Genomic DNA, 22,664 nt, shown 5'->3' with positions numbered 1-22,664 from the left:
CAATGTTTGAGAAACCTATGACAACATTGTCCTGTTGGTTGCTCACATTCAAGACCAAGAGGCATAGCTTCTATCTAGAATGGCAGCAAGCAGACGGTCCTAGCACCATGAATTGCACCATAAATCTCTAGCTGAAAGGAAAAGAATCCAGGGGCTGTGATAAGAACGCTGCAGAAATTCTGGGAGTTGGAAAGGAGTATTAAATATTCAGCGCAATTGAAAACTGCCCACCTTTTCCTAGGCTGTGGGGGAAATGGCGAAGATCTGTGACATGGTTTACTAGTGAGATGGAATGGTTTCTAGGAAACTGTCACCTGTTCCAAGATATCGAAGCAAGGGATGGAGAGATAAGACCTCTGAGAAACTTCGAGATTCAGTTCTGCGCCAAGTCACAATGGGAGAAAACAAAAGTTGGGAAGTGAAAGAGACAACATCATATATGGACAGAAGGACTCTCTAAGGACCTAACAGTTTTCACACACAGGGCAGAATAAAGATAATAGTTTGAGTTCCTCACTTGACACTTTATAAATTTGTATCTTATAACATCACGAATGGAGATCATTAATTATGTAGCTGTTGACTAAAGGGTTATTATTATTATAACTAAAATGTAATTGACATAAATTAAGATCATGGAACGCAGTGATATAAGATCAGAAATGCACCAAAACCACCATACGGGGAGCCACTTTAACTAAAATGTATTAATTGGAAGTTGATTGGCATTTTGATAATTGTATCATTTTAATTGTTATTGTTATAATTTGGCTATTTTGGGGGGTAGAGTGGAAAACTAATTAAAAATATATATATATAAATAGTTTTAACAAGGCTGCACAATAATCTTTTGTACCCTCTCTACATTGCTGCTGAAAATCCAAACCATTTCTCCGCTTCTCTGTGACATGGAAGTATCACCTCTAAGATAAAACATTGCAAAATACAAAATTGCAACTGGGGGGGGGTAGGGAGGACAGGAAGAGGAGACCCATTAAGGAGCAAATAACAGTCATAATCTCACACTTAACAGAAATTCTGGTACCCACTGAAATTTCTTGGGTATTTCTGAAGTCCCTTATACTCCAGTCTGAAGGACCTTTATCGCGTCTGGGATGCCAGAGGTTTCCAGAGCCTTCAAGAAGAACGCCACCAGCAGGCCTTTTGGCACACTGTAACCATATATGTACAGATTAACCTTCTCCAACTTGGATGCCCAGATGTTTTGGACCACAACTCTCATCAGCACAGTTGGGGCTGATGGAAGATGTAGTACGAAACATCTGGATGACCCCAGGTTGGCAAAGGCTAGCATGTGATTGGCACAGGATCCCTAAGGGCTCTTTAGCATGTGAGGCAAAAGGGGTGGATCGTCTTTGGGGTGCCTCCTTTTGGCAGGCGTACTTGGAATACCACCCTAATTGCCAGCTGATATCCTCTTACCCCTTCCTCAAAGAGTGTCTATCATTTTAAGAAAACCAGCTGCTTTGACTCTCTCAGCACCAACGCGACCTGATCCAGGTACTTGGGAATATTTGCTACATTAACACACAGTTGTTGAAGTTTTCCTTATCAACATTGTTAAGACCTAGTTGTACGTGAAAGGCGTTTGCAAAGGGTTTGATGCCTCCCTTCCCTTCCGTCTGCAAAAAGCTGCCACACCGTTGATGCAGTAAATTGGCAATCTCACATTGTGCTTCGTTTTTAAGTGCTTATGTTGTCGTTTGGCAACAGACCGGAGTGGCTTCTAAGTAAACGTAAAAGCTGCACGTGTCGTTTGCAGAGAACAAGACAGCTCAGATGTGATGACTTACTGGGCATACGATTCACAGCCGTTACTCTGCCCCCCCTCCCACCCACCCCCAATCATTATATCAGAATCTCAAGCATCAAAGCTGAGCTCCTGGGCTTATTTTCTACAAATTTCTGTGCACACACAGAAACAAATGGCTACAAACGGACGCTCGTCGCCTTCCCGACTCTTTCAATCCAACACAGAGGAAGCAGCAGGGCGAACGCAGCAATTGGGGCGCCTGAAATTCTGCATCATGGACTGGAAAACACTGTGCTGCCTCCCTTTAAGTTTTCTATTTGAAGACGTATCCGAAGAAACAGATTTCCGGGTCTGGCTGTTTTGGGCCTTAATCAGTTTTTCGTGTTCTCTAATCTGCCTCTGCAAGTGATTCTGGATGGCGACCCCCAACGACTCGGGGTCAAGGGAGGCCCCGTAAACCTCCCAAGTCATGCCCTGCTCGTCCCACACGACATCCCGGACGCGCTTAGACTGCTTCAGGTGCCCTTTGCCCTCCGCGGCAGGTTTTCCTTCCTTCTTCTTTTCGCCGAGCTTTGGCAAGGGCAAAGCGGGAGAGGCTGAAAGATTGCCCTTCTCTCCCTTCTTAGTTCTGTTGCTTTTGGTTCCTAGGCCAGGGCCAGAATTTCTACTCAACCCAGACTCAGCTCCCAGATTCTGAATGCCAAATCCTCCCGCCTCTTTGTCTGGAAGCTTATCTTGCTCAATTTTTGCCGTGGCTGGGGCACACATGGTCGGGGGCGCAGGAGCCACTGCTGGAGTGTTAGTCGTCCCCTGTTCCTTCGGACTGAGAGGGACGGATTTCCCTCCCCCCTTTGGTTTGACGTCCACGTGGAGGCTGGCCGGAACCGTCTCAAGACTCCTAACCGTCTCAGTGCGCAGCTGCTCTCTGCAACCGCTATCGGGAGTGCCACCAGCGGTGCGGAGAGCCTTGTCTTGTTCAGATATGCTGCAGGAGGCTGGAGGCGTCTGTTGGCTTTCTGCAACAGAGGAGGGTCCAAGGTGCTGAGGTTTGCTATTGATTCCTGGCAGAGCAGAAGGTGGAGGTAGCTTGGTTTCGCTGCGCACGGGGTGTGGGGAAGCGCTGCCGTTGACAGTAATCTGGTCAATCGGTGCTGTCTTCAGCATGACTGAAGCGTCCGGCAACTGCTGGGAAGCATCGCTGCGATGGCTGGCTGCATTTGCTGTTTGTGCTTCTGTCACCTTGGACGACGTTTCTTGCACACCGCCAGGGCAGGGATACGTTGCGTCGCCTGACAAAGTCGAGTGGGCTGTATCATGAGTGCCTGCTGTGCCCTCTTGAAGTTTGACAGCCTGAACTGCCAACCCCTCGTCTACTGCAGCTGCTGCCTGGATATGGGCTTCGGTGACGGTGGCAGCAGACACAGCTGTCTGGACAAGTGCCACAAAGTCGTCGACGATTTCCGATTGCTCCTTCCCGCTGGCTCCTGTGTAAATAATGTGCAACTGCTCTTGCTTCTGTGTTGCTTGGGGAGGCATGTTTTCCCGTAAGAATGCAGCAAAGATGCTTGGGCTGGTGGATACTGATCTGCTTTCCATGCTGGCTACAGCCTGCACCCCAGCATCCTGATGGGTCCTGCTGGCCACCTCCCCACCCTCAGGTTGCACCATCATGGTCCCTGTGTCCTTGAACTCGGAGGGCTCAGGCCCTACCTTCTCCACAGCCTTGTCACCGCACGAAGGTTGTGGTGTGCTCCCAAGGCTGGGTTTGGGGACCATCTCTGGTGCAGTTCTTGAGCCAGAATCGGAACCTGTCTCCTTTGAACCCTTTGGCTCTGCATCCGAGCAACCGTGGGCCTTCAGCGCAAGATCAGAGACAGGCTCCAGTTCCTTTGCCGAGTCTGGCACCTGCGTCACTTTGGGACCAATCCTTTCACCCACAATTTTCTTTGTGGTTGGAGCGGCTTGCTGGGCATCTGAAGGAGGAGAAGACCCACCATGAGCTCTGCTCTCTGTGACTCTGCCACCACCACCTCCAGGCAGAGAGCTTGCCTTTTCTGCTGCACTGCAAAGTTGCCCTCCAGCACCACTTGGCACAATTTCATTGGCTTCCTGGGTAGCAGGTACCTTGACTGCAGCATTTTCTTTTGCTGGGTCCTGGCCTTGAGTTCCGGTATCACTACTGCTTTCCCGCTCAGAGTTATTCCCCGGCTCCAGAACTGCTAGGCAGCCTTCTTTGGATGGGCTGGAGGACCCAGGAGAAAACATTCTTGGTTTCCCAGTGTCATACCCACAATGCCGTTCGCCCGTTGCAGCATCAGCTTCCACCCCACAGTTCCCTTCAAGCAGGCGATCTCCAGTGGGTTGCACCTTGGCAGTGAAAGGAAATCCATTACTGTTGCTCTCTATGCTGGCTTGCTTGTGCTGGTGTTTAGAGGACTGCAACCTTTTCAGGTCGTTTTCCTCCTCGGAAGCGGTGACCAGTGGACGCTTGGCAGACCTCAGAGGATCTGGTACAGTCCCCATGGGAATGCAATGCGTTGCAAGGCTCCCGTCAGCTTCGCCCAGCTTCTGGCTGAGAAGGGCCTAGGCGGAGAGAGGTGCGGCCACAAGCGACTCTTCCTCGCAGCTGGTCTGTTAAAGAGAGAGAGAAATATTTACAAATTCAGATAAAAAGCAATAATATCCAGTGTAGGCTCTGCACCCAAGCAGGTTCAAGATGGGGGCAGTGGAGGCTGGACCATTAAGCCAAGCAGGGCACTGTGCCACCCACTCACCCCACCTGCCTTCCCACATACATCCAGCCCAGGGGGTCCCACTGTCTGCTAGATTCGTTTTCTTAAAGGGAGGAGGATGGCGGCAAAGGTAGAAATAGTTGGCTCTGCCGGCTGCCACTGAACGAGGGGTAATTCTCCAGATAATAATAATAATAGTAATAAAATTGTATTTATATCCCGCCCTCCCCAGCCGAAGCCGGGCTCAGAGCGGCTAACAGCAATAAAAGTAACACAGCATTCTAAAATCAATATTCTAAAATCAATTCAAAATCAAATGGCAACCACTGGGCCAGAGTTCTACAAGGATTGCCGAAGGAGGGGGTCAGGCTGTGCCTTGGATGTTTTGGAGTACAACTCCCATAAGTCTAGTCAGCACAGAGAGTGCCAAGGTTGCAAAGTCTGGCTTGGAATTTTACACAGAGATTCACGTGAGCAAACTCAGGTGCGCCTTTCTATTTACTACCTGGAAGAGCCATTCCTGGGGGCCGGGCGCAGGGCTTTACATAAATAAGCAGTGGGCGCTTAACTTTCCCCCTACTTCATATTAATAACCCCCCCCCCAGGTTGCTTTTCCCTCCATGAAGTTCTTCATAAATGTTTGCAAGGGTAAACACGTGTGGAAACCCTGCAAGGAGAGAAAGCAGCTTGGAGGGTGGGAAGACTGGAAGCACAAATGCAAAAATGGATGGAGAGAAAAGGATAAAGCACACCCTCCCCCTTGCAGCTTCTCCACACAAAACTGTCCCCTTACGAAGTTGATTTTGGAGGGGGCGAGGGGAGGGGACAGGGAATGTGTCCATTGGGCTTTTTTTTCACACAATGGCACATAACATGCAGCTGGGCTATCATCAGGTGTTTCCCCCTTTCCATGCTGAGAAAAGATTGAAAGCAACTTTAAGCAGGACATCCTTTTTATGTGGAAATTATCTCCGTCCGGGGGAAAATACAGGATAGGCTCCAAAGAGCTACCACCTGGCTTTGGCGTACTCAAAAGCCTGGCATGCCCAATGGACTGCTCGTGTTTTGCTCAGGATACCCCATGGCCAATCACCACCTGCTTTCAAAAGGCCCCTCAATCTTGAAAGCAGTTTGCCACACAGCTTGGGAGTTCCAGAAAAAGAAGCCCAAATCTCCACTGGGCTGAACAAATCTTTAGAGCCCATCCATAACGTACAATCTGGTTCTCAGGCAGTGACCTTGACCACATTTGCAGGAGAGCTTGCCCAACATTTTCCCTCTAGGGTTTTTACTAGGTAATAACGCCTCTGGGAAGAGATTCTTGGCATTGTGATATTAACACACCTCACATTCAGGTATGGAGGGTTTAGCCTATTGTGTAATCTGCTGTCAGCAATCCACCAGCTCTGCTAAGATTGATTTTGATAAAACGCACAGAGAACAAGAGCCATATTATGCAGTACAGAAATGAGCCAGGAGGAGGCTGGACATCTAAGCCAATAAAGCAGATCCCACTAACATGCAGGGCTATGTTTTAAGATGCTATAAAGCACACCTAGTTAGAATGCCTACATCAAATACAACTGCAAGAGCTTGAATTAAACCAACTTGCTTCTTGGTTATCACTGAATATTGCTTCCTTTTCCTGAAGTTCCCAACAATTACAAGATCTTTCTAAGTTCACATGCTTCACATCTCTTACCCTTGTAACTTTCAAACTGTGGGAAGGCTTCTAAGGCTGCCCTGGTTAAGGGTGGAGTTGCACTCCAGAAAAACAAATGCCTGAACATTCACCCCCCTCCTCCCAGAAGTAATGAATCGCCCTAGGCTCTAGAACAGGCTTTCCCAAACTTAGGTCTCTAGCTGCTTTGGGGGTACAAGTCCCATCTTTCCTGACCACTGGTCCTGATGATGGGAGCTGTAGTCCAACAATAGCTGGACACCCAAGTTTGGGAAAGTCTGCTCCAGAACAAGGCTGAGGGACGCCACATGAATGCTCTTTCATGCTAAATTGTTTGCCTTCAGCAGTGGTGTCCAAACTTTTTTCAAAGAGGGTCAGGTCTGATGAAGTGAAGGGCCAACCAAAGGGCCAACCAAAGTTGTTGACTTTTTTTTAGGATTGGAGTTGTTGAGCTTCTTTATGATTTTACCCCAAAGTTGTTGAGCACATTAGGCCCCCGAAGCAGACTTTGGACATGCCTGCAAGGCAAACTGTTGGACTCCAACTCCCATCAGCCTCAGCCTCTGTAGAAGCCTACAGCATCTACAGAGCTGTAGGGAACCTGCTATAGTTAATTCCAGTGTCTCAGTGCGAGATGGTCTTGGTCAATGTTAATTTTCCTCTGTTGGCTAAGCATAATGATTTATTTGCTTTTAAAAACAAAACCATAGTGCTGAATGCAGCCATGTGTTTGGATCTTCAAAGAGGATACTGCGAAAAGCAGAACAGGGTAGGTGGGAAGGAGCAGCCTGATGGGCAAAATTGCACCGAGTCACAAAGAAGCATAAAGAAGGAGAGCGAAAAATACAATGAAGTACAAGCACCTACTCTCAGAAGAATTGCAAGCTGAAAATTTGCAGTGTTTATAGCCCAAGTCAATAACCAGAGGTTTGGGTTTTTTAGAAAGACGGTCAAAGACTACTTTTCCAAATAGCTGAATTAAAGTGCAAGTGTTACAGCCAAGGCTCTTCATACAAATCCAAGCCCATTCTCATAACTCTTCATGTACTGACCTCTTCATTCAAAAGAACGGCTAGGCAAGGCCATCTGTCAGCAAACAAATGGACAGTTTCTCATACATAGGTTCCAAAAAGAGGAAACCCTTTGTTGAAGCAACTTCCCTTGCAGTCTCCGACAATTTAACTTTTCTTCTGGTGGCTAGGCATAAACACTTCAGGGTTGTGGAAAAGAAGTACTGTGGTGATTTAGTTCCCAAATCTCAGGTGGACTAAAACATATAAAAGCCTGGGGTTTAAAATTTGAACTGCAAGTGCCATAGAAGCAGTTATATAAAGCTATTTCACATTGAAGCAATGTATTAAAAACCTCCCCACGTTACCACCAACATCCATGCGGACTTGTTTCAGGGAGAAAGTAAGAAGAATTTTATACATGGTGAAATATACTCAGAGTCCTGTAGTGATTTCATGCTCTTTATTGCAGCTTGTAAAACAGTGATTTTTTGCCCCCCCCAAACCTCAGGCTTTTATATACATTATTTACACAATGAATCCCGTCTGATTGGCTTATTTTGCTTCCCTCCGGGAGCCTGATTGGTCTTTTCCTGCAGGCCAATCAGTTCTTGCATTCTACGATCCTACCAGCCTAATAGGCTGATTAACTTCCTCCTGGAGCCTGATTGGTCTTCTCTTGCAAGCCAATCAGTTGTTGCATTCTAGGATCCTACTTGCCTATTGTTCTAGGATCCAAGCTTAGTACATAACACATGGTAAGCTGCTTGTGAGTTCCAAAAGCAGGCCAGGCCAGGCAGGAACTATAGCCCTGACTCCTTCAATACTCACACACTAATATCTGCATACTAAGAGTAAATAATACTACAGGAATCGTATGGACTGTGAAGAGGCTGACTGGGGGGGGGGGGGACACCCTATAGCAACTAAATCAAAGAATCAGAACTGTGGAGTTGGAAGGGACCCCAAGAGTCATTTAGTCCAATGTAGAAATCTCAATGCAAGCATCCATGACAGATGGCCATCCAAACTCTGCTTCAAATCCTCCAAGGAAAGAGAGTCTGCAACCTCCTGAGGGAGACCGTTCCACTGTCTTACTGTCAGAAAGTTCTTCCTGATGTTTAGTCGGAATCTCCTTTCTTGTAACTTGAGCCCTACCCTCCAGAGCAGGAGAAAACAAGTTTGCTCCATCTTCCATGTGACAGCCCTTTAGATATTTGAAGATGGCTATCATATCTCCTCTCAGTCTCACCTTATCCAAGCTATTCTGTCAAGACAATACAGCGGTATCTTGGAAGTTGAACGGAATCCATTCCAGATTCCATGTACGTTTGAAGCCGTGTCGGACGTTTGGGTTCCAAAGCATGTTCACAAACCAGAGCACTCACTTCCAGGTTTGCAGCGTTTGGGAGCCAAAACGTTTGACTCACAAGGTGTTCAGGATCCATGGTACGACTGTACTTAGATAAACCAAAGACAGCTTCTTGTGTTCCTGGACTTCAAAACCTTCTGAGGTAGCCTGTTGAACAGCTTGTGCCCTAAACTGTTGAACAGCTTGTGCCCTAAAGTTTAGTGGAAAATCCTCTTTCTTGTCATTTGAGCAGTGTTGGTTCAGGCCATACCCTTTGGTGAAACAGAAAACAAGGCCCTATCTATGCCACACATTCAAAGAACTACTCTACCACCTTCAACGAAAGAATCCTAGAAACTGTGGTTTGTTAAGGGTGCTAACTGCTCAGAGTTGTATGAGATCCCTGTTCCTCTGAGAGTTACAATTTACCAAGTGCTTTAAAAATCATCCCCTCTTCCCAGAGAACTCTGGAAATTGTAGCTCTGTGAGGGGAGTTTGGGGGGGGGTCTCCTAAGGACTCCCAGCAACCTTAACCAACTGCAGCTCCCAGAATGCTTTTGGGGAGGCCACAGTTGTTTAAACTGGTATGATACTGCTTAAAATGTATAGTGCAAATAGGGCTTAAAAGATAGCTAAGAGAGGGAGTCTGGGGTTAGAAATTTCACTGGCAAGTCAGGGGAAGCAGAAATAAGTTTTAAGGGATATCTATATCTATCATCTATCTATCTATCTATCTATCTATCTATCTATCTATATTTATCATCTATCTATCATCTATCTATCATCTATCTATCTATATCTATCATCTATCTATCATCCATCTATCATCTATCTATCTATATCTATCATCTATCTATCATCCATCTATCATCCATCTGTCATCATCATCTATCTATCTCTCATCTCTCTCTCTCTCTCTCTCATCTATCTATCAGAATGAGAGAGAGAGATCCTATGACGAGGAACTCCTGGTAAGAACATGGAGTAAGGAACTATTCTGCGTCCTTGAGTGTTTTATATGAAACAGGAATCCTTGCATCTTTCTAAGCTCCTCTTCCTCTTTCCTCCTTTTAAAAAAATGTCATTTGTCTACTATTGATTATCATGGTTTCTGCTGAGCTATGGAACTCATTGCTGCCAGGTCAGGTCAACGAAGGACCGTTGTCTTTCATTCTTTACTAAAGCCTGCTGTGAATTAAATAAAGGTGTTTCTTGTTTAAAAGCAAAAAGCTAAAGCTGTGTGCTGTGAGCATGGAGCATGAATAAGCTTTGCTGCCCTTCCACACTTGAGAGTCGGAGAGCTATTAGCTATTAGCGCTGGTGTGCCACCATTTCTCCTCTGGGGGACAGGGCTGCATTCGCAGTGCCGGCTGGTTGCAAAACGAGTATCATTTATTTATGATACGGCTGTCAGCTTGATTTCTTAAGAGGAAATATGGATGTATTGAGACCTCTGTGCACTGAGACATGCGCCATCTGGGCTGCAGGTTTGCTTTTCTGAATCAAAGAGCCAGAGGTAGGTATTGGGTTTGCTTATTGCAAACACTTATTGCAAACACCTCCCACCTCAACAGGAAATGCAGGAGAATCATGGTGGGATTTCTATTTCTATTTTTACTTATGAGCAGCCACCAGGGGGTTCTGACTGGATCAGAGCAGCAATGTACAGCAAGCCCTCCCCCCCACTTTTAAGTGAAGACAGAAAGGCACTTCTAGACCAGTGGTTTTTTGTGGTTGTATTCTGTGACATGTCATTGACACAACAGCAACGCATTAGTGTTGGATTTATACTGGACAGTCCGCACATCATTCCCCTGTTACGTGATGCTTCTGCAATGTCATGGCATTAATGCCACCTGGAGGGGCGCTCTTGCAGTACACCCAACTTCCCCAGAATATTTACAGTATGAAAGGTTACAGGATTTCAGTAGGAACTTGTGGGACGTGCACAAATTTGAAACCAAGCAGTTTGTTCGTCCTGAAACTCTTGCAGGCACAAACAGCACTGAAAGTATAACTGCTCTGGTAACATCGTGGACACAAATGATCATGAACAGGGGTCAGCAAACTTTTTCAGCAGGGGGCCTATTTTTCAGGCTACAGAAAGTGTTTAAAAGAATGAACCATTTCTAAGGCATGTACTCTCCCTTGCCAAAACCCAAGACTATTTATTGCCCAATGCTGCAAAGAGATTTATTTCTCTTCCCAAGGTGAAAGGCGAGGAGTCATGGCTTGTAAAGGACATACAGTAGTTAAATCAAACAATACCCCAACGAAGTGACGGCTACAAGAGTTATTTAGGAAAAAGTTGTTCTGTAGCTCTGGGTACCCTGGCAGGAAAGTTATTTATTGGCCAAACCACGGGCCAATGTTTGCATAATGGCCTTTTGTATGCTTATCTGCACGGTCTTGTTTAATATCTGGACTTAGAGGTTGATCAAAGGCAAAGGCCTGTTAAATCAAGAATGCACTAATTAACAGCTGAAAAATAAAGGGAATAATTATACCAAAAAATGTAAGAAGAGCCCTGGCGGATCGGGCCAAAGGCTCATTTTCACAGTGGCCCACCACATGCCTATGGGAACCCTGCAAGAAGGACACGACGGCAATAATTTTCCGTTCATGATCCTCAGCTGTTGGTAGTCAGAGGCACATTGCCTCTGACAGCGGAGACAGGCATAGCTGTTGCAGCTAGTAGCCATTAATAGCCATTGTGACATGCTCCCTCAGTGAAGATAGGAGAAGGGCAACATGACCGTGTCTGAGGAGATTTAACCTTGCTCACAGAGAATTCTGGAATTCACCTTATGTGGTAGCGTATATAATCTTGATATTTGGGTTCCTATGACAACTTATTCCCCGAGAGAGGTATAAATCAAAGTTGAGACACAATGGAAGTGGAAACTGTATTTTATTACCACTTACTCAAAGAGGGATACAGCTTGGCAGCTTCACTCTCAAAGGCACAGCCCTTGTTTTCTGCCCGAAACACTGTTCCAGGTTTAAACAAGATCTTTACCTGGAATTATCCACCACAGAACTGTTTCTGTTACAGCTATCTCCCCCAGGGATGGCTATCTGCTTTACCCTTCCCGTAAAAGCACCTCTAGACCCTTTTCTGAGGAAATTAAACAGGTTTATCCTGCCTGACAAACCCCTAAGAATGCCTAGCTATTTCCGTAGCCAGACCTTATATTGCCATTAAACTGTCAAAATTATCTTCTTATTGGTCATTTCTCCTCCCTGCCATGACTGGGACTGATACTCGGCCTTCAGAACTGTGGTGGTTACTGAATTTGTGGTTGTATTTTAATCTGTATTTACAGTTATTGGGGTTTTTTTGTGTGTGTAAACAACAACAACAATTGGTTCAAAATTTAGATTATTGGATTGTTTTCTAAGGTTGTAAACCACCTTGGGTTGGCATGGAAGGTGGCATATAAATGCTCAAAAATAAAAAATAAATGCATTAGTTTTAATATATTTTTAATGACTTGATATGGAATATCCCCTACAAGGTCTCTCAAGCCCTGCTCCAGTAGCACTTTGGGGACTGACTGGATTTCTGCTACCTGCGCTCACTGTGCCCAACTATGGGGGCCATGCTCAACCTCCACATGTTCAATGGGTCACAACACCAAAGGGGGAAAAAACAGGACCTGCATGCCAGAAAGACCATATGAGTCAGAGCAGACAAGAAATATCCATACAAAAGTGGTCTCCCATTGGGTTGAAACAAATATTTCAAGACCAGGACTGCACTACAGCTGTCTGCCAAAAGATTTCTGACAAAAACAAACAATTTTCATTGGCATGCTGTGTGCATTTCATGCACACAGGAGAAATAAATCCCAGAATTTCTTTTAAAATCCGTAATTTGGCAATCTATCTAAATTATGTGAATAACTATGGTTTGCTCCACTCACCAACTTCCCTTCCATTACTCTAGAGCAAGGGTCAGCAACCTTTTTCAGCCTTGGGCCAGTCCACCATCTCTCAGACCATGTGGTGGGCCAGACTATATTTTTGGGGGGGAAATGAACAAATTCCTATGCCCCACAAATAACCCAGAGATGCATTGTAAATAAAAGCACACATTCTACTCATGTAAAAACACCAGGCAGGCCCCACAAATAACTCAGAGAAGCATTTTAAATAAAAGCACACATTCTGCTTATGTAAAAACACGCTGATTCCTGGACCGTCCATGGGTCGGATTGAGAAGGCGATTGGGCCGCATCCTGCCCATGGGCCTTAGGTTGCCTACCACTGCCCTAGAGCTTCCCCTTACTACCCCATGCAACTGTTAAGCTCGTTTTTCACCTTCCCAACCTCATTTCGAAAGCCCCACCTTGCACCTGTTTTTCATGGTCACCTCATGCCCATGCTTTCCTCCTTCCTTTTGTGCAACTGCCCTTGCACAAAAACGAACCCCGTGGGCAGCCTCCTGCAGCTTCCTTCTCCCACACATTGAAACTACTATGCACCCTTCCCACCTTCCACTTGTAATAAGCCACAATTAATTTTTAAACTTCAGCAAAGAACGTTGAAGGCCTTCTATACAGCAAACCCTGAGGCTCGCTGATAACGGAAGCTTGGATAACAACATTGTCTTCCGTTAATTGTAGGCTAATAGATGCCGTTTTCTGTGTCAGGGCAAGTGCTTCCTTGAGGCAAGAGATCTAGATTGTATAAAACTTAAGTTAAGAACCAGTTAATTGGGCGGGAGAGGGTGGGGGAAGGACAGAGGAAACTGTCTGGAAAAACCTTCCGTCACAGTTCTGTATAAAAGTAGGGCAAAAGGAGGGTGATGGAACCCAGAGAGAAGGGAACATGAACTACTTTGGATAGACACTGAAATAAGCGTAACTGCACTGCCATGATCAGAGATAGGCACATGTTCTGATATTTGTCTTGTTTGCTGCTGAAGAGAGGAGGGATTTCCTGGAGAGTGGCTTATCTTTGTTTCGAACTTCAGGTGCTGTTATAACCGATCCTGGTCTGATCAGGCCTACTGAAGGCAGAGTCTCTCTCTCTCTCTCTCTCTCTCTCTCTCTCCCTCTCTCTCTCTCTCTCTCTCTCTCTCTCTCTCTCTCTCTTTTGGATCCTTCAAGCATTTCTTCCATGTGCATAATGAATGACCAAAGGAAGATACAGTGGTATCTCAGGTTAAGTACTTAATTGTTCTGGAGGTCCGTACTTAACCTGAAACTGTTCTTAACCTGAAGCACCACTTTAGCTAATGGGGCCTCCTGCTGCCACCGCGCCGCCAGAGCACGATTTCTGTTCTCATCCTGAAGCAAAGTTCTTAACCTGAAGCACTATTTCTGGGTTAGCGGAGTCTGTAACCTGAAGCGTATGTAACCTGAGGTACCACTGTACAGGATTGCACCTGCTGGTCTTGGCCCTCCTCGACCTCCAGGTGTTCAGTGGAAGCATGTGAAAGAGGTGTGTGAAATCTGTACAAGTGCAGCAGTGTGAAAAGCATGTGCACCTGTGGATGTGAAATCTGGACATGTGCAGTGTGTGAAACCTACCTGCACAGATCCTGTCATGCAATTGCCAACCCTGCAGATTAGAGGATTCTGCTCAATGCATGGAGGGTGGGAGCGAATATATCAGAATAAGTTGTGTTCCTGTCTTTGTTTTCAAGGAGTGGGCTAACCTCACCTTCCAAATACATATTTGTCTACAGTTTCCATTTTGATTCTTGTTTTTTCCCCCTTGGCGATTCTAATAAAATCATAACTCATTTGCTCTGATTAGTGTGAGAGAAGCAACACAAATGAATAAAGAAACACAGTAACGAACCAGTAAAAAGTCATTTACGGCTCTATTTTTGCTAAATAATGTTGCAATCAAAAGGCATTGGGTTAAAATTAAAAATCATTAGGAAAGAGATACCATTCTCACAGGTTAATGTTCCATGCAGACTATTGGTCCATTTATCTCAGTAGTATATGCACTGACTTGCAAGGGCTCTATGGGGTTTTCAGGCAGAGGTATTTCTAGCTCTACTTGGGATTAAACTTGGCTAGGTCTGCATACAAAACATGGGTTCTATGTGTTGATTTAGTAAGGAGTTTCCATTTAAGCCTTCTTTTAAGACAGCAGGGAGTAATGGAAGTCAGCCCACAAAAAGAGATAGGCCTAGGCATACGTGTTCAGTTTTGCTATGGTTGTTGCATCTTGCTTTCCAGGAAAGCAGTGGTGAGCTTCTTCTGCCTTGATTATCGGACACAACACTCTCCCCTCAGCCACAGTCAGATGGTCTTCTGCCCATCTTCTAAGAGCTAAGAGTGGGTGGTTTGCTGCAAACTGGTAAGAGTCCCCAACTCTCTTTAGTTCAAGATTAGGAAGCAAAACTGAAAGGTCTATCTATCTGTCGGCTGTCTTTGTGTTAAGGCTGATCTCTTAGCTTGAGTATTCCTAACTTATACAATATCCACATTAACTGGGTGCCTTTGACTAGGTCTTTATGAAACTGTAGCAGTCTCTTGGAGACCTTTTTTTAAAAAGTTAACTATAGGTACAGATTTGTAGATACAGTATGATATGAATCTATTATTCATGGGGTATAATGGGCAATTGACTCCACACACACACACACACACACACACACACACACGGACCTTGATGTACTTGGAAAAAGGCAAATTAGATCTCATAAGCCTGAAGTCTGCCCATCCATGGTCTAAGAAGCAAAGTTCAAAGTCCCTAGCAAATCCGCAGGCTGAATCCTACCAATACCACCACTATCTTTTCCATGCCACAAGACTTTTTGACATATCATTGCTTGTTTTTATAACTTGGTCTGCTCTATCCAGTCCACATGCAAAGCCATCACTGAACCCATGTGAGAATTTCATGAATCATTACTCACAACTCCCTATTCATCATCCTTTGGGCCAGCATTCATCAGCTGGGAAAAACTACAGCCTTCCTTAAAATTAAAGATAATGAATGCCGTCTCCTCACAAGGTTAGCACTTTCCCAGCACTTTGATAAATACCATTTTAAACTGGGTCTGGGGAATCAGAACTGCAATATATCAAAGTCAGGCATAACCACAGGCATCTCAAATCTAGTTCACTCTTCGGTGTTTTCCAAGCCCTGAAACTGGAGATCCCGTAGAAAGAACCTTCTGTATTCAGTCAGCCTCAAATACTTTCCAGTGCTTTGCTGCAAATGGCACCTAGCAATTTGATGATGAGCCCTAAATTAAACTGGAACACTCTTTGCTATTTATTGATTTATTTAAAAATAATTACACACTGTTTGATTGTACGTGAAATGTCTAAGTGGATTACAAAAAAAAAAAGTAAAACCACCATTAAAATTGTCAATAAAAGACGAAGTTCCAAAATTCGAAAACTCAAAACAGAATTACAACTAACAGTAACTAAAGCACACGTTGACATCGACATGTCAGGACAGACCTGCCTGAACAAAAACGTTTAGCAGGGAAGTTCCAAAGTATAGAGGCTGATTTCTTAGAATTACATAACAAATATTGTCTGGCAGCTGTTATAGTTGCCAGTGTTTATTTTCTTTTTAACTTCCTCCACTGAACAATTTTTAATCCCTGGAGGATGACAACTCGGCTTAATGGCTTTGTATTTTGCTTTGTATTTATAGTAATTTTGTTTTTATTTGTTATTCTTAGCCACTCTGAGCTTTTAAAGGAAAGCTGAGATATAAATGCTTTAAATGAATGAAACAAATCACCACATAGGACGCAGGCCAACACACATTAACAGGGCCACAGCTGGACTCCCAACTGCTTCTGATACCAACCATCTCACCAGATTCAGGAGCCATGCTGAATTGGAAAGTTTTCCAATGTGCTTCAGATGCAAACTCAATTCACGGATAGTATCTGATTAGTGCACTGGAGAAGGCTTAAAGAAGTCTTTGCAACTGAAAGGGGTGAGAAGGTGCCGTGTGTGTTTCTGCATTGTTCTCGGTGTGTTACTAATCAAAACGATTAAAATAGGCTGGCCGAGATGGAAGAGAATTGGGTATTTATTCTCAACCTTCCAATACACTCCTTGACTTTGAGATATATTTAAGGCTGCAGAATCATCTGCCAACGGAAGAAGGAAGAAATAAAAGAGACAACAGAGCCAGTGCTGGCAATGCATTCGAAAAGAGGCACAGAAAGTACAGAGGACCAATAATTGTTTGGGGATAGGTGGTAATTTAATGTGTCTTGCCTGCACCCCTCCCAATGCAGCTAGACTTAAAACAGGAGTAGCAAACATGATGCTCTTTGGAAGCTGTCAGAATCCACCATAGATTCATAGAATTACAGAGTTGGAAGGGACCCCAAGAATCATCGTCCAGTGGTTCTCAACCTGTGGGTCCCCAGATGTTGTTGGACTACAACTCCCATCATCCCTGAGCTCTGGCCTTGCTAGCTAGGGGTGATGGGAGCTGTAGTCCAACAACATCTGGGGACCCACAGGTTGAGAAAGGCTGGATTCTAGTCCAACCCGCTGCAATGCAGGAATGAATCCCTCACCTTTGGCCATGCTGGCTGAGGCTGATGGAAGCTGGAGTCCATTTTGGGGGTGGGGTGGGGAGAGAATCATGTTGGCTACCCCTGGTTTATAACAACAACTGGCTGATGCAACATTCCCGATATCCTAATCATGGTGATCCCTCTACATCTCTTGAATTAATACCCACCCGCATTAACTTTCCTCTTTTTTCCAGGGCAACACTACATGCAGCAATGCTAGTCATGTTTCTATCCCTGTTGCAAAACCATGACTAGCATTAACACTGATGTCCACGCACACCATGGTTAACTCTGACAGGACAGGGGAGAAATTCATGCAAAAGGAGGACAAACGAAAGGGATGGAGGCTGCAACCTGGTGGTGCATCACCCAGTGGCTCATATAACAATTGTGTACTTTTTCAAAGCCAGTGTGGTGTAGTGGTTAAGAGCGGTAGACTCATAATCTGGTGAACTGGGTTCGCTTCCCTGCTCCTGCACATGCAGCTGCTGGGTGACCTTGGGCTAGTCACACTTCTCTGAAGTCTCTCAGCCTCACTCACCTCACAGAGTGTTTGTTGTGGGGGAGGAAGGGAAAGGAGATTGTTAGCCGCTTTGAGACTCCTTAGGGTAGTGATAATGCGAGATATTAAATCCAAACTCTTCTTCTTCATGAAAGCACCAAATATGTACCATTTTTTTTAATACATGGTGACCATTTTCAGATATTGAGGCATATGGTAATGCACATATATGCACATGCATAGCCAATTGAAATATATTAATAGTCCACAAATGTTGCAAATTTGGGTGCTTTTATGAATAAGTGCATGACCACTGAACAGGGCAGCTAAGCCAGCACATTAGGAAGACTCACTTCTCCTTGCAGAAGGCAAGCATCATTTACCATGCAATTACACAATATTTGCAAAAGCAAGTTTTTCAAAGGCGTAATGACCAAGATAGCAAGTGTAGAAAGGGAATCTTAAAAGACTGGATTCTGTCCTGCCTTTACCACCCACTTACACTGTGATCTTTAGCAACTGATTTAAATGAGGCTTCCTATTCTGAGAGCAGGCGAGGGTGCTAAATAATACATCCCGAGACTGAATTCCAAAAGCATACAGTGTGCTGCTTACTGCAGACAACAGGAATGTAAGCTGTCAAGTGATTTGAAGCCTGCTGCAACCCCCCCCGCCCCCCCGCAAGTAAAGGCACATTTCGCCATCTTGTCTCCCACACCCTGGCCAAAAATGGTATCTTGGCTTTCATCTGAAAACTGAGAATAAATGACAGCACTTCACCTCCCAGAGTTGCTTTGAAGATAAAAATCAATAGCGTTTGCAAAACACTCAGCTGCTCATTTCTTTTATGTCAATGAATGGCACTGGGGAAGTTAATAAAATTGCGGTTGAGTGAAGAGATTGGCTCCCTTTTGTATAGGAGGCTAAATACAGGATTTAGAATCCTAACATTGGACAACGTTGACCTTTACCCATGAATTACATAATGTGAGTGTGTGTGTATCTGTGCGTGAGTATCTGTGTGGTCTAGCGGAGAGACTATAGATAGGGAGAAGATCAAGTTCAATTCCATGTTTAAGACATACATCTACTTGCATACAGTGGAGCGTGGGTGTCTACATACTATTTGCAACCTGATACAGTGGTACCTCGGGTTACATACACTTCAGGTTACAGATGCTTCAGGTTACAGACTCCGCTAACCCAGAAATAGTACCTTGGGTTAAGAACTTTGCTTCAGGATGAAAACAGAAATAGTGCTCCGGCGGTGCAGTGGCAGCAGGAGGCCCCATTAGCTTCAGGCACCTGAAGTGGTGCTTCAGGTTAAGAACAGTTTCAGGTTAAGAACGGACTTCTGGAACAAATTAAGTACTTAACCCGAGGTACCACTGTATTTCTCTCTTTGTTTGAACATATTAAGGAAAGTCCATTGTGGGTTGCCACTTAGCCATAATTTTACAAACTAGAATTGTACCTTCTCGGCCAGCTGTCGGAGCTAGAAGTTTTAAAAGTTGGTCTGGTAGGGGGGCGAGGATGCCATGCTATCATGGCACAAGAATGAGCAACAAGGCATCACATGGAAGCAGTGCCCGTAGTTGTGTCCACGGATGCAATGTTCAAAAGCATGCGCTATAAAAGTGTGTGCCATGCTGCTGTCCCATGTACTTGGAGAGAACTGCATTCATGTGTCTGCCTGCCTGATGCTGTACAGGCAAATCAGCCAGCGCAGAATAGATGCCAAGCATCTCCCACCTGGTAGAATTTATTAGAAACATTCATAGGAATGCAGGAAGCTACCTTAGACCATCTAATTCAGTGGGTCTCTGGAGTTTGGGACAGGAGCCTCTCCCAAACATACCTGGAGATGCTGCGGACTGATTTTGGGGGCATCTGCCTGGGAAGCAGATGCTCTAGTCCTGAGAAACAGCCCATCTTCCTTTCTATTTATTCCATGCTTCTTTCAGACAAGCAGTACCCGTTTAAGGAAGGGACCATCTCTCAGTGGCATCCCTCATTAAAGAAAGAACGGCCAGGCAGCAGGTGATGGGAAAGGCTTTCTGCTTATAGCTAGGCTCGAGTAGGTGAAGAAACCATCTGGGCCAGTAGAAGGTGGCTTCCTATGTTCCTATATATTCCCTTGCTCAAGAGGATGCTACCAGCCTTTGCAGACAATCTGAAATGTAGAATTAAAGGTTCTTCAGTACACTCCATAAGTCTGTACGGGCAAAGAAGCATCCCTTCCACAATGACTTGATGCAAGGCACCAGAATTTAGGAAAATGAATGGTGGCAACCATTAGCCACATGCAAGGATATAGCACATATCTTGCAAAAACCTTTATGGCAGGCCTCCACAAGTTGCGATGTAGCAAACAGACTGCGGTCCAGACACAGCCAGCCATATATTGTCACCTGCTAGGTGCTTGGGCTTCTGTCCCCACCACAGATTTTGCAGTCTCCAAAACTAAAGTCCCTAAAGGGACCCCTGACCATTAGGTCCAGTTGTGGCCGACTCTGGGGTTGCGGCGCTCATCTTGCTTTATTGGCTGAGGGAGCCGGCGTACGGCTTCCAGGTCATGTGGCCAGCATAACTAAGCCGTTTCTGGCGAACCAGAGCAGCGCATGGAAACACTGTTTACCTTCCTGCCGGAGCAGCACCTATTTATCTACTTGCACTTTGACTTGCTTTTGAACTGCTAGGTTGGCAGGAGCAGGGACTGAGCAACGGGAGCTCACCCCGTGGCAGGGATTCGAACCGCCGACCTTCTGATCAGCAAGTCCTAGGCTCTGTGGTTTAACCCACAGCGCCACCCGCGTCCCTCTGAAGTTCCTAACAGGCCACCAAAAGAAGGCTGGGGGAGAGGGCGGGCAGGGCCAACTCTATTGTTGGGCAAAGTGAGGCAGTCATCTCAAGCAGCAAAATTTTGGGAGGATGGAGCTGTGTGTGCCCTCACACACCCTCCCTATGACAGCCCACTGCCCTCTGGTGGAGTGGAAGACACTGTCCCATCAGCAGTGGGAGCCAGTGTGGTGTAGTGGTTAAGAGAGGTAGTCTCGTAATCTGGGGAACCGGGTTCGTGTCTCCGCTCCTCCACATGCAGCTGCTGGGTGACCTTGGGCCAGTCACACTTCTTTGAAGTCTCTCAGCCCCACTCACCTCACAGAGTGTTTGTTGTGGGGGAGGAAGGGAAAGGAGAATGTTAGCCGCTTTGAGACTCCTTCAGGTAGTGATAAAGCGGGATATCAAATCCAAACTCCTCCTCCTCTTCTTCTTCTTCTTCTTCTTCTTCTTCTTCTTCTTCTTCTTCTTCAGTGTTGAAGTAAGATTCATTTGCCAGTCTTTTCAGTTTCTGTATATGGAATGGGAAAGACACCATTTTGACTTTTTTGACTTTTGTCTCAGGCAGCAAAATATCTTGAGCCAGTTCTGCTGGTTGGTTGTGTTCATTATGATGGGCAACAGGTTTTTGAGGCCTCTTCTCAAATTTCTCTATTGTTGATTTCATACTTGAATGTTTCGAAATAAGAGGATTGGGTGTGTATTTTGCACTTTTCTGGCTCTCATACAAGGCACAAGGAAACAGAAGAACAGAGAAAAATTTTGATCGCCCCATCTGAAGGTTATGGGCAGAAGTGTTTTAAGGATGTCGTCCACCAAACATCCTACAGAAATGATCCAGAACAACAGAAGAAATGCCTGTTGGGTAACTTTTGTGAACACAGAAACCTTTGACAAGTAACAAATGCCTCTGCATTTATTTGAAATTGACTCCCCTGTAAGGAAGTCAGTATTTATCACCATACATATAGTAGGGAGGGGGAAGAGAATATATATATATATATATATATATATATATATATATATATATATATATATGAGAAGAAAGGCAAGACTGCTTAATGAGACTTCCTTTGCCTAAGATAAGCTGGCAAGTTAATAAAGGTGAGCTTTTGGACTAGGGAATCAAATATTTCATCACACTACACAAACTCTCTTTTTCAGTAAAGGAGGGATAGTTTAAATCTGGTTTCCCAACCTGGTGCCCAGATGTTTCCCATTACAACTCCCATCTGTCTCCGCCAGCACAGCTTCCTGTGGCGGATGGGGGTTGTATTCAAAACATCTGGAAGACACCAGGTCAGGAACGACTGGCTTAACAGCTTTTCTTTTCGCTTTCCTTTTCCTTTCCTTCTCTTTCTCACTCACCCACTCACTCAAGTACATCTTTGTGCTTATCAACCAAGTTGTCTGCTCAGTTTAAAATTCATTTTTAATTCTCCTCATCCTCCACCTCCTGTCTGCCCTTGACAACCTACGTACTATAAAGCAACGTGTGTTTGACTGACAGGAGGTCACTGGCTGAAAAATGGAACACAGCACCTTAGAGTGCCTAGATTCACTGTTTAATTTATTATCCCTCTCCCCCCCTCCCTGCCCTAGACTCTGGTCCACTTTTTAATCTGGGGTCAGTAATTTAAAGACCTAGCCTGGAAAAAGAGTCCTGTATCCACGCATAGGAAAATATTTCAGAATGTTCTTCTGCCAAAAGGTATAGGATGACGTAGAGTCAGATTTAAGTTTCTGCTAATGCTGTTTGGAATCAAAAGAAGGAGACAAGCATGTGTGGGTGGGTTTGTTTGTTTTTTGATAGCTACTCCGTAACAAACCTAAATAAAACTTTTCCAGGTTATGCAAGCATCCCATTTTAAACTTTTTTTGGGGCCACCTTGTCCTTTGCTGGCCTTTCCCCCCACATTTGATGGATTGTGCCTGGCGTCAGTTTCTGTGAAGTAGCCTTAATTTGAACCCATCCATTTCTGCCTTCAGACTTTCGGTGAAAATGCAGTGGGCACATCCAAGAAGACACGCCTTCAGGACATCAATTTCTTTTAATGCCATGGAACCCCTGTTCATGTTAAAAGTGTATTCTCCCTTTTAAAACAGCCATATAGCACTGAAGTTATACACCAGCAACTGGAAACCTTCGGGCAGTGGACCTAAATAGGTGTCAAGTGACTGACAGGTGATTTTCAGTGTTCACTCATAGAGGAGTGTCCTGGCTCTGACTCTTGGACACAGAATTTCAAAGA

General features: G+C 45.0%; 1 protein-coding gene across 1 annotated transcript in view; it reads right to left on the bottom strand.

The window, feature by feature from the left end:
• Window positions 1-415: 415 nt before the first annotated feature.
• Window positions 416-22,664, bottom strand: part of GPRIN3 (GPRIN family member 3) — a 41,339-nt gene continuing 19,090 nt past the window's right edge. Inside the window, exon 2 of the mRNA XM_053404089.1 lies at window positions 416-4,405. Coding sequence (XP_053260064.1) covers window positions 1,985-4,297 — 2,313 coding nt within the window. The 5' untranslated portion in view covers window positions 4,298-4,405 and the 3' untranslated portion in view covers window positions 416-1,984. The remainder of the gene's footprint in view (window positions 4,406-22,664) is intronic.

Source organism: Podarcis raffonei, chromosome 9 (genome assembly GCF_027172205.1).
Source record: "Podarcis raffonei isolate rPodRaf1 chromosome 9, rPodRaf1.pri, whole genome shotgun sequence".
In the NCBI taxonomy this organism is placed as follows: domain Eukaryota; kingdom Metazoa; phylum Chordata; class Lepidosauria; order Squamata; family Lacertidae; genus Podarcis; species Podarcis raffonei.
This window is presented reverse-complemented; position numbering and strand designations above follow the sequence as displayed.